The following is a 12,911-nucleotide window of genomic DNA, read 5'->3' on the forward strand; positions in this document are numbered from 1 at the left end:
ATTACTAATGATAGGAAAATGTAAAGAACAATCTTTTTAACAAAAAAAAAAATGTTTTTATAGGTAAAAAAAAATGAAGTGCTATTTATTTTTGGAGTCAATTTAATAAGAATAAATTGCAATTTTAAATTCCTCTATTTAAAATTATCACTACACCTTTTTGAAATTTTATTCTCAATCTTGATAATATACAGAAAGAGATAATATAGCTTCAGTTGTTGGATTATTTTTTTGAATTATCTTAAATGGTGGTAGTTTCATACCTTTAGGATTAATAAGATATTAACATTTTATTGAAAAGAATTTTTTGCTAATAACTTTTTATTTATTGATAATAAAATATGAAATTACCACCATTTAGCATATCTCGATGGGACACTGGATGATTAGTTAAAATATTTACATTCATAATGCTGGCCAAATTTGAAAACCGGACACATGTTCATTTTATAATTCCGGCCAAATTTGCAGACATTTATGTCCGTTTTAATTCCGGCCAAATTTTGCTGGGCGAAATTATCTTAATTCTGGCCAAATTAATGTGTAACCTTGAAATTTTTTTTGCCTTTTTTATAGTTATAAGGTGGTACAAAATGTATATTAATGGCAATCCTTGCATGTTTATTACACGTGGTGTATCCTATTTTATTGTACCAGGATGGGTCATACTTTGGGCGCTATTTGGATATCAAATGATGGTGTTGATACACCAAAGTGATAGGATAGATGTACAACGTGAGCCCATGGGTGTTTGGAGTACAGGCCTGTCGGGCCACAAATAACATTGAACAACTATATATACTTGAATAAAGGCGTTCAATTGGTACTTACCCTCATTTTTTTAGGAAGAATTCCAACAATATTATTTAGTAATGGCTCAAAGTAATAATAAAGGTAAAAGTATATAACATGAATATATCTAATACAAATTGAAACTGCTCTAAATTTTTTTCAAACCAAATTTGTAATATAATGAAACTAGTTTCAAAAATTGAGGAAGATAAAGGTAAGAAAATTATTTAACAGCTTGTAAATTATAAACATATAATTTAAATTTTTTTAAACTATTTTTAAAAATTATTTACTATATTAGCTCGTAAGTAATAGGTTATCTTATAATCGGAATGATAATTAAATTACTTCTATTATTTTATATAACTAAATAATTTATTTTATTATTAATATTTTATAGTTGGTAAGTTAATAGCTATTTTATTTATTATATTTTACATAATATTTTAAATAACTAAATTTTCTATTAATATAATTTTTTAATAATTACAATATTATAGAAAGTAAGTATTTAATTTTATATTAATTTAAAAGCATTTATATATAATTTAAGCTAATAATATTATTTATTTAAATAATTAGATTGTAAGTTACTGTATATACTTAATTTTTATATACAATTATAATATTTTATCTAATTGATTATAATTACTTTAATTACTTTACTTTATAATATTATTAATTAATAATGCTACAGGGTGTAAGTTACTTATTTAAATCTATTATATTTATATAATATTTACATATAATTTAAATTAACTAAATTTTTTATTTTAAAAAATTATTCAAATATTTTAGATCGTAAGTAATTCTATTATATTTATATAATATTTACATATAATTTAAACTAACTAAATTTTTTATTTCATATATTTTAGAGCGTAAGTAATTTTGTTATATTTATAATATTTTACATATACTACTAATTAAAACTAACTAAATTCATTATTTAAAAAATTATTCACATATTTTAGAGCGTAAGTAATTCTATTATATTTATATAATATTTATATATAATTTAAACTAACTAAATTCTTTATTTGAAAAATTATTTTGTAATTTCTTTTAGTTGGTAAGTTATAAGTTATTTATTTATTTGTATAATGTTTACATATAATTAAACTAATTAAATTCTTTATTTAAAAATTATTCAAATATTTTAGATTGTAAGTAATTTATTATATTTATATAATATTTATATATAATTTAAACTAACTAAGTTCTTTATTTAAAAAAATTATTTATTTAATAATATAGGGAGTATGTTATTTATTTAATTCTATTATAATTTTTTATATAATATTTACATATAATTTAAATTAACTAAATTCTTTATTTAAAAAATTATTCAAATATTTTAGATTGTAAGTAATCTATTATATTTATATAATGTTTACATATAATTTAAACTAATTAAATTCTTTATTTTAAAAAATTATTCAAATATTTTAGATCGTAAGTAATTCTATTATGTTTGTATAATATTTATATATAATTTAAATTGACTAAATTCTTTATTTAAAAAATTATTCATATATTTTAGAGCGTAAGTAATTCCATTATATTTATATAATATTTATATATAATTTAAACTAATTAAATTCTTTATTTAAAAAATTATTCAAATATTTTAGAGTGTAAGTTTCTATTATATCTATATACTATTTGCATATAATTTAAACTAACTAAATTCATTATTTAAAATATTTTAGATTGTAAGTAATTCTATTATATTTATATAATATTTACATATAATTAAAACTAACTAATTCTTTATTTAAAAATTATTTATTTAATAATATAGGGAGTATGTTATTTATTTAATTTTATTATATTTATATATTATTTATATATAATTTAATCTAACTAAATTCTTTATTTAAAAATTATTCAAATATTTAGAGGGTAAGTAATTCTATTATATTTATATATTATTTATATATAATTTAAACTAAATAAATTTTTTATTCAAAAATTATTCAAATATATTAGTGTGTAAGTAATTCTGTTATATTTATATAGTATTTATATATAATTTAAACTAACTAAATTCATTATTTAAAAAATTATTATTTAATAATATAGGGAGTATGTTATCTATTTAATTCTATTATATTTATATAATATTTGCATATAATTTAAACTAACTAAATTCTTTACTCAAAAATTATTCAAATATTTTAGAGTGTAAGTAATTCTATTATATTTATATAATATTTACATATAATTAAAACTAACTAAATTCATAATTTAAAAAATTATTCAAATATTTTAGATTGTAAGTAATTCTATTATATTTATATAATAGTTATATATAATTTAAACTAACTAAATTCTTTATTTAAAAAATCATTTTGTAATTTCTTTTAGTTGGTAAGTTATTATTTAATTCTACATATTTACATGTAATTTAAACTAACTAAATTCTTTATTTAATAATTATTCAAATATTTTAGAGCGTAAGTAGTAGTTATATAATATTTACATATAATTGAAACTAACTAAATTCTTTATTTAAAAAATTATTCATATATTTTAGTTCGTAAGTAATTCCATTATATTCATATAATATTTAAATATAACTTAAAAAACTAACTAAATTCTTTATTTAAAAAATTATTCATATTTTTTAGAGCGTAAGTAATTCTATTATATTTATATATTCAGTTTATATATAATTTAATTAATCAAATTCTTTATTTAAAAAATTTTTCAAATATTTTAGAGTGTAAGTAATTCTATTATATCTATAATAATATTTACATATAATTTAAATTAACTAAATTCTTTATTTAAAATATTTTAGATCGTAAGTAATTCTATTATATTTATATAATATTACATATAATTAATATAGTAATTAAAACTAACTAAATTTTTATTTGAAAAATTATTCAAATATTTTAGAGGGTAAGTAATTCTATTATATTCATATAATATTTACATATGATTTAAACTAACTAAATTCTTTATTTAAAAAATTGTTTAAATATTTTAGAACGTAAGTAATTCTATTATATTTATATATTATTTACATATAATTTAAATTAACAAAATTTTTATTTGAAAAATTATTATTTAATAATATAGGGAGTATGTTATTTATTTAATTCTATTATTATTTAAATAATATTTACATATAACTTAAACTAACTAAATTTTTATTTAAAAAATTATTCAAATATTTTAGAGCGTGAGTAATTCTATTATATTTATATAAATTTATATATAATATCAATTAAATTCTTTATTTAAAAAAATCATTCAAATATTTTAGATCGTAAGTAGTAATTCTATTATATTTGTATAATATTTACAAATAATTTAAACTAACTGAATTCTTTATTAAAAAATTATTCAAATATTTTAGATCGTAAGTAATTCTATTATATTTATATAATATTTACATATAATTTAAAACTAACTAAATACTTTATTTAAAAAATAATATTTAGATCGTAAGTAAATTCTACTGATATTTATAATTTAAATCACCAGGGATGATGATCACCGGTGACTGAAATTATAACGATCGACCAGCATTAAAAAAATAGTGCCGGTAAAAATTGATAATTTTGGCCAACGGTGATGATTACCCCCGGTGATTTGAAGTAAAAACTAATTTAAACTAACTTAATTTTTTATTTAAAAAATTGTTTTGTAATTTCTTTTAGTTGGTAAGTTATTTATTTTATTCTATTATATTTATATAATATTTATATATAATTTAAACTAACTAAATTCTTTATTTCAATTATTTTAGGACGTGAGTAGTAATTCTATTATATTTATGTAATATTACAAATAATTTAAACTAACTAAATACTTTATTTAAAAAAATTATTTATTTTATATAGGGAGTATGTTATTTATTTAATTCAATTATTAAATTTATATAATATTTACATATGATTTAAATTGACTAAATTCTTTATTTAAAAAATTATTTATTTAATAATATAGGGAGTATGTTATTTTTTAATTCTATTATATTCATATAATATTTACATATAATTTAAACTAACTTAAAAAATTTTCAAATATTTTAGATCGTAAGTAATTCTATTATATTTATATAATATTTGCATATAATTTAAATTAACTAAATTCTTTATTTAAAAAATTATTTTGTAATTTCTTTTAGTTGGTAAGTTATAAGTTATTATTTAATTCTATTATATTTATATAATATTCGTGTATAATTTAACTAACTGAATTCTTTATTTAAAAAATTATTCAAATATTTTAGACTGTAAGTAATTCTATTATATTTATATAATATTTACATATAATTTAAATTAACTAAATTCTTTATTTAAAAATTATTTATTTAATAATACAGGGAGTATGTTATTTATTTAATTCTATTACTATATTCATGTAAAATTTACATATGATGTAAATTAACTATATTCTTTATTTAAAAAATTATTCAAAATATTTTAGATTGTAAGTAATTCTATTATATTTTCGTATAATATTTACATATAATTTAAACTAACTAAATTCTTTATTTAAAAATTATTCAAATAATTTAGACTGTAAGTAATTCTATTGTAGTTATATAATATTTACATATGATTTATATGATTTAAACTAACTAATTTTTTATTTAAAATTATTCAAATATTTCAGATCGTAAGTAATTCTATTATATTTATATAATATTTACGTATAATTTAAACTAACTAAATTCTTTATTTGAAAATTTATTTATTTAATAATATAGGGAGTATGTTATTTATTTAATTCTATTATATTTATATAATATTTGCATTTAATTTAAACTAACTAAATTTTTTATTTGAAAAATTATTTATTTAATAATATAGGGAGTATGTTATTTATTTAATTCTATTATTATTTAAATAATATTTACATATATTTTAAAGTAATATAACTTAAACTAACTAAATTCTTTATTTTAAAAATTATCCAAATATTTTAGATCGTAAGCAATCCTGTTATATTTATATAATATTTACACATACTTTAAGCTAACTAAATTATTTAAAAAAATTATTTAAAATATTTTAGCTTGTAAGTATTGCATTTTTTTAATTATAATAAATCCTATATTTTTATATTTAATTTATTATAATTATATAATGTTTACTCATAACAATTAAATCTTTTTATTTATTTTAGTTGGTAAGTTATAAGTTATTATGTACTATTTTTTAAATTTTTAAATTAATTATTTTATTATATTAATATCGATCTTATAATTTTATTTAGAGTAAGTATAATTAATATTGTTTAATATTTAAATTTTTAATTGTAAATTTTATTTTAAATTTTAATTTAATATATTAATTTTATTTTTATATTTAAAGATTTGGTACTAGTGGAAGTGAAATTGTGGATCAATTCATTTCTAAAAATAAATTAAAATGGATTCCTTATGATAAATTTAAAAATATTGAATATCTTGATAAAGGAGGATTTGGTACTACATATAAAGCTAAATATAATAGTATTGAAGTAATTCTTAAATATTTTAATGATCTTAATAATTCAGATGAAAGTTTAAATAAATTTTTAAATGGAGTATGATTAAATGTTTTTTTTTTTTTAATATTATAATTTATTTATACTAATTAACCTAAATATTTTTTTTTTATAGTGGAAGATTATTAATTCAGATGAAATTACTAAAATATATGGATTTACAAAAGACTCAAATACTTTGAATTATGTATTGATAATGGAATATATAAATAAGGGTAGTTTAAAAGGATGTTTAACAGAAATAACAAAAAATTGGGAACAAAAATTATTTTATTTATATCAAATTATTATGGGCCTTAATGATATTCATGAAAAAGATCTTATTCATTATAACTTTCATAATGGTAATATTTTATGTAATGAATATAAAGAAGATATATATGGAATTTTTATTAGTGATTATTTAGGATTATATCAACATGCAAAATCTTTTTTAAAAGAAAATGAAATCTATGGTGTTTTACCATTTATAGCACCTGAAATTTTAAGAGGTCAAAATTATACTGCAGCTAGTGATATATATAGCTTTTCTATAGTTATGTGGGAATTTACATCTGGAATTCCACCATTTAATGATAAAGCACATAATCTTCAACTTGCTTTAGGTATTTGTAAAGGTGAACGTCCTGAAATTATTGAAAATACTCCACAATGTTATATAGATTTAATGAAAAAATGCTGGGATGGAGATCCATTAAAAAGACCATCCTCTAAAGAAGTTTTAAATATTATTAAAAATTGGATTTTTCGTCCTCGGAGTATTAATGAAGAATTAAAAAGCAATATTATGGAATTTGTAAATGCATCTAGTATTGAGCATAATAATCTTATTGTAAAATCTCATCCAAAAGCATGCTATACAAGTCATTTACTTGATTTTACTAGTAAAGAATTAAATGAAATTCTAGATTCTCAAGAATTTCTTGAATTAAAACAAAAATATCAAAGTTCTCAAAATGAATTACAAAATATTCAAATGGAATTAGTTAATTTACAACAAAACTCAACTTTACAAAATGAAGAATTTGCAAAAAAAGAAAGTACTTTACAAACCCAAATTACAAACCTGCAAAGTGAAAAGCAAGCTTTAGATAGCAAGCTGACTGAACAGTTAGATAAATTAGTCCAAAAAGAAACCATTATTCAAGAATTAAAATCTCAGCAAGAACAATTTAGAAATCAATTAAATCAATTTCAAATTGATTATAAGCAAATAGAGGAAGAAAATCTAAAGTTAGAAAAGATTGCTGAAACTTATTATCAAAGTTCTCAAAATGAGATAGTTAATTTACAACAAAAAAATTCTCAAACAGAAGAAGAAAATCTTAAGTTAGAAAATGAATTATTTGATTTACAACAAAGGAATTTTAAATTTGAGCAAAATAATCAAAATCTGAGGCTCAACTTAGCTAAACAGATTAAAGAATTTGCAGAAAAAGAGGATATTTTACAAACCCATATTATTGACCTGCAAAATGAAAAGCTAAACTTAGCTGGCAATTTAACCAATTTAACTGAACAGTTGGAACAAAATAAGCTAATTAACCAGCAAGTTCAAGAACAAATCAGTCAGTTAAAGCAAGAAGAAACCACATTGCAAGAAAAATTAGCTCAAACAGAAGCTAATATTCAAGAATTAAAATCTTACAAAGAAAGCTTAACTGAACAAAAAGAGCAATTGGAAAACAAACTAAGTCAGTCCCAAGTTAATTATGGACAGATAGAAGAAGAAAAGATCAGGTTGTACAATATGGTAAAAGGTCTTTCACAAGAACAAAAGCTTACAATTAAATTGAAAAACAAGTTGAAAAAAGAAATTGCTCAATTGGAACAACAATTGATTATTGAAGAACAAATCAAAATTCAATTAACTCAAGCTTTACAGATAAAGAATAACAAAATAAATGAATTAGAAAAGAAACTTGTTACTCTTGATCAAGAACGTATTAAGCATTTAAAAGACAAAGAAAAAGAATTGAGTAACATTGAAAAGGAATTATTAAATAAATTAACTAGTGGAGAAAATACTAAGGAAATTCATAAAGAAAAAGAAGCTAAACAAAAAGAGATGAATGAACTCCAACAAGAATTATCAAGAACTTCAGCTTCTTATAATGTTAATAGAAAAAAACAGGTTTTTAATCAAGTCAATAATTTTCTGAAAGTTAAGGGTGATTTCCTAACTTTACGAGAAGAAGCTATTAAAAAACTACAAAACTGCTGTAATCATCTAGAAAGTTCTATTAATAAGGAAAGAAATACTATTGGTTCTATTAGAGATATGAAAACCTCTAAATTTATTGACAAATATACTAGAGAATTTCAAAGTATTCTTGTAAAATATAATGACGGATTATTAGAGCTGAACAAAAATTATTATTCCTTAAAGAAAATCGTTCAGGATAATAAAGAGTTGGAAGTTAGCCTCATAATTGAGAATATTCTTAAGTTGAATTCTTTTAATCTTGATAAATACAAAATTTTTAAATTTGCTACTAATTCTCAGGAAGGAACCAGAGTTCAATTAAATTCTAATATGATGGCAGAAGATATAGATTCATTAAGAAAGAATTTGAGTGAATTGAAATTAGAATTAAACCAAGAAAAAAAAGAATTAAAAAATTTAGCAACAGTTTAGATTTACCCATATTGATGGATTATAGTAATGAAGTATTTAGGGCCATAACACATATTAGCTAATATTTAGGAAGTGGGGATGTGGGGTTAAGCAAAATCTAACGCAACACAAAATTAAACATTTTTATTAGTTAAATTAATATTATGTATATGATTGAATCTTATTGGTTAAAAAAGATCTTTACTTAGAGGTGGGAGGTTAGCTAATATATGTCACTGCCCTTACCAAAATATATAAATATATATTCTAGAATTTATTGAACATTATAGCACTCATATTTTTTAATCAAAAGAAAATAATAGTTCTAGGAATTTTGAGTTTTTTTTTTATTAAATTATAACTGTATTTATATATATATATTTTTTTGTAAAGGATCATTTAAACTTTTTGAGAGTTCTTTATATAAGTTATTTAAATAACCATTTATATTGTAAATGTTTTATACTTAGATTTAAATTAAACAAAAAATAACATATAGTATAAAATATACAAGAAACATTTTATCCTCATTATTGATTCACCAGTGTAAAATTAGCCAATATGTTTTATTTAAAAATATTATTACATAGAGGTACTTGATAAAAAAAAAATTATAGATGACATCTATATCATATAACTATTTGAATTGTGTAATTTGCATATAATTAAAACCCGTGACATGCCTCCGCCTAATCTTGGTCAAAAACTATTTGATCCGTGATTCCGTGCCTTAATCGGAATTTTTTTTCCGGTTTTTTTCTAGCTTTTTTCATTTTTTTTCAAACCTAAAAAAAATTTTCTCCCTTCTATTTTCGGGTTAGTTTTTTTTTCAAACCGAAAAATTTGTTTTTTCTCATTCTTTTCCCGTTTAGGTTTAATTTTTTTCCCAAACTTTAAAAATAATTACTAAATAATCGGTCTTTTTAAGACCGATTTTTTTATTATTTTTTTTTTCGATCTTTTTTTTTTAGACCGTATTGGTCCTTTTTTTTTCAGAATTTTTTTTAGGTACTTATTTTTTTTCGGATTCCTTTTTTACCGGTTTCTTAAATAAAGAAATAAAATATTATCAGTTATATTACAAAATTATTATTTTTTAAAAAAATCAATGTAACATGTAGGAAAATTGACCGACGTTGATAGAAAGATGATTAGGATTTTTTCAATTAAATTGAATAAATTCAAATTCATAAAAATCAAAAAATATTGATATTTTTTTACTTCAAATCACCGGGAGTGATCATCACCGTTGGCCAGAATTATCAATTTTTACCGGCACTATATTTTTTTAATGCTAGTCGATTGTCATAATTTTAGTCATCACCCCAGGTGATAGTTAGAAAAATTCGTTTACAATATTTTATAATTAATTAAATTAAAGAAATTGTTGATTTAATAATAGATTATTATAGCCAAATCCATATCCGGAATTTTCTAAATAATCACCAGATTTTTAATAAAGATTTTAATTCAAATGGTTTAGTTAAATTAATAATGAATACATTTAATTGTTCTAATATTTTTTGCAAGTTGATTATAAGTTTAAGATTGACGTAATATAAAATAATAAGAAATAATTATAAAATTGTAATTGGACTAGTGGAAATGAATATATAGATAATTTGATTCTAGATACACAATTAAATGCAAGGAATAGATAATGAATTACTTGAATGGATTCTTTATAATAGATTAATGGATATTAGTTTCTTGGCTCAAGGAGGATTTAGCAAAATTAATAAAGCACGTTGGTTAGATGGTTGGATAAAATATTGGGATTATGAAAAACAAAATTGGGAACGTTATGTTAATGTTCACGATTGTGAAAATTCGATTAATGACTCTCTTAAAAGTAATGGAAATTATGGTTATCACGTAGCACTTAAGAGTTTGAATGAATCGTATATATATGAGGATTTCTTATATGAGGTGAGCAATTATAATATATAAATAATTTTTTTATTTTTTTTATTATAATTAATGTATGGTTATTTTTACAAATATAGTGGAAAATACATTTACAATGTCAGCATAAAGCAGGATCAAATAATAGTATTCTTGTTCCATTACTTGGAATAATACGGGAACCAAATATATTAAATTATATGATTGTTATGCCTAAAGCAACTTTGAGTAGTTTAAGAAATAATTTAATGTTATATAAATATAATCCGAATGATAAATTTTATAATTTATATTTTAACACAACTTGAATCTATTCATGAATTAAACTTAATTCATGGGAATTTTCATGATGGAAATTTACTTTGTGAGAATCATAAATTAGTAATTATTAGTGATTTTGGATTATGTAGGCCAGTTAATCAATCTAATATAAATAATGATATATATGGAGTTCTTCCTTATATGGCACCAGAAGTTTTACGTGGTGAACCATATACAAAAGCAGCTGATATACATAGTTTTGGAATTATTATGTGGGAGATGACATCAGGAATTCCTGCAAGGTATTAGTCCAAAAATTATAGAAGGAACTATGCCTGATTATGTTGAATTAATAAAAGATGTTGGAATAATGATCCTGAAAAAAGACCAACTTCTAGTGAATTTAGTGAATTAAGAGAAATTTTTTTTGAATGGAGAGAAATATCCAATTGAAGATGATGAAGAAAAGAGAATATCTATTCCTGGTAATTATGATTTATATTTTAATCAAAATTATATTTTGTATTATTTTATATTTAAAATAATAATTTTATAGAGAATCCAGAGATAGTATATCATCCAAAATCTTGTTATACGAATAGGATAATTAATTATGCGGCTAAATTATACGAAATGTTGTTACGAGATGAATTAAGTGACAAAATAGTTATGAATAATAATAATTATTATGAAAATGAAACAATGACGAGCGAAAATTTAGGTACGAATGACAAATTAAATTCTATATTAATATTTCAAAATCTATCTCTAATCTTGTTTTTTTTAATCAGAAAGCTGTATGATTAAGAATTGAATATGATCAAATAATTTATAAAAATTTTTTTGGACGTACCCGCCGGTAGTGCTTCGATCCGGATGAAAACTTGAATAATTTCATGTGACGATTATGGCTGAGAAAGATTATGAATTTCAGATTTAAACAGACTATAATTTAAATCAACATTAAAGTATTATTATCCCAAAAATTTATACTAATTCTGGCCAAACTCATAGTGCCAGCGAAATTTAATGAAATTCAATCCGGATGAAAATCCGGATAAAACCGCTACGGATCGAAGCACTACCCGCCGGACTCCATTTTATTCGAATATATTATTATATATTTTTAATAATTTATTTAACGAACTTTTTACTAACGTTCGTTTTTAACAATCGTTTAGATGTTTTGATTGGTAGTGGAGGAGGGATAGTTTGATTAAGATTAATAAAGATACTCTTAGGGATTTCGTATTTATATTAGTAATTTAATAATTGATCCACTCTAGGTAAAAAATTGAAAGTGATAGAGTCATAACATAATGTTAAAGAACTTAAATAATTGTAAGTATTTTAAACTAGCTAATTTTTCTTGTAAACTTTGAATAAAATTAGGATATACAGTAAAAGAAATTCATACATTATTGTCATTTTTTCATTTTTTTTTTTGCTATCTTACTGAAAAAAAAAAGTTTGATAAATACTTATAAAAGTCTAATAATTTAGACTAATATCATCCGCAAAGTGCAATGTAAGCAAAGCTCGTTTGTAACCCATTATAAAACTTATCTAACTACTACAATGCGCAACCAAATAAATTCCTCCTAGACTACCGAAGGGTGAAAAAGAGGAGAAATCGAAAAACTAAAAAAAAAATGAAAATAAAAAAATTGGAAGATAAAATTCTCTCATCATAAAAATCTACACGATCCTCTAAAAAAATAAAATTTAAATAAGAAATAAGAGCATTTTCCTAAGGTGTTTTGACCCGGGTTTCTTCCAATTTCTAATAAATTTATGCGAAAGATACCTTGGTTTCCTTACGAGA

The 12,911-nt window shown here is 20.2% G+C and overlaps 2 protein-coding genes across 2 annotated transcripts; both read left to right on the forward strand.

Annotated features, from left to right (window-relative positions):
* Positions 1–7,090: 7,090 nt before the first annotated feature.
* On the forward strand, positions 7,091–8,941 carry OCT59_007919 (uncharacterized protein; the record flags this gene model as incomplete). Its single annotated transcript, XM_025320240.2, has 1 exon — positions 7,091–8,941. The coding sequence occupies one exon, from the start codon at positions 7,091–7,093 to the stop codon at positions 8,939–8,941; it is 1,851 nt and encodes a 616-aa protein (XP_025171803.2).
* A 1,623-nt stretch (positions 8,942–10,564) lies between these two features.
* Positions 10,565–11,133, forward strand: OCT59_007920 (uncharacterized protein; the record flags this gene model as incomplete). The annotated part of the gene is made up of 2 exons (XM_066142115.1): positions 10,565–10,849; positions 10,927–11,133. 2 exons carry the CDS (start codon positions 10,565–10,567, stop codon positions 11,131–11,133), a joined length of 492 nt encoding a protein of 163 aa, XP_065999023.1.
* Between the last annotated feature and the right edge of the window lie 1,778 nt (positions 11,134–12,911).

Source organism: Rhizophagus irregularis, chromosome 16, assembly GCF_026210795.1.
Source record: "Rhizophagus irregularis chromosome 16, complete sequence".
In the NCBI taxonomy this organism is placed as follows: Eukaryota; Fungi; Glomeromycota; class Glomeromycetes; order Glomerales; family Glomeraceae; genus Rhizophagus; species Rhizophagus irregularis.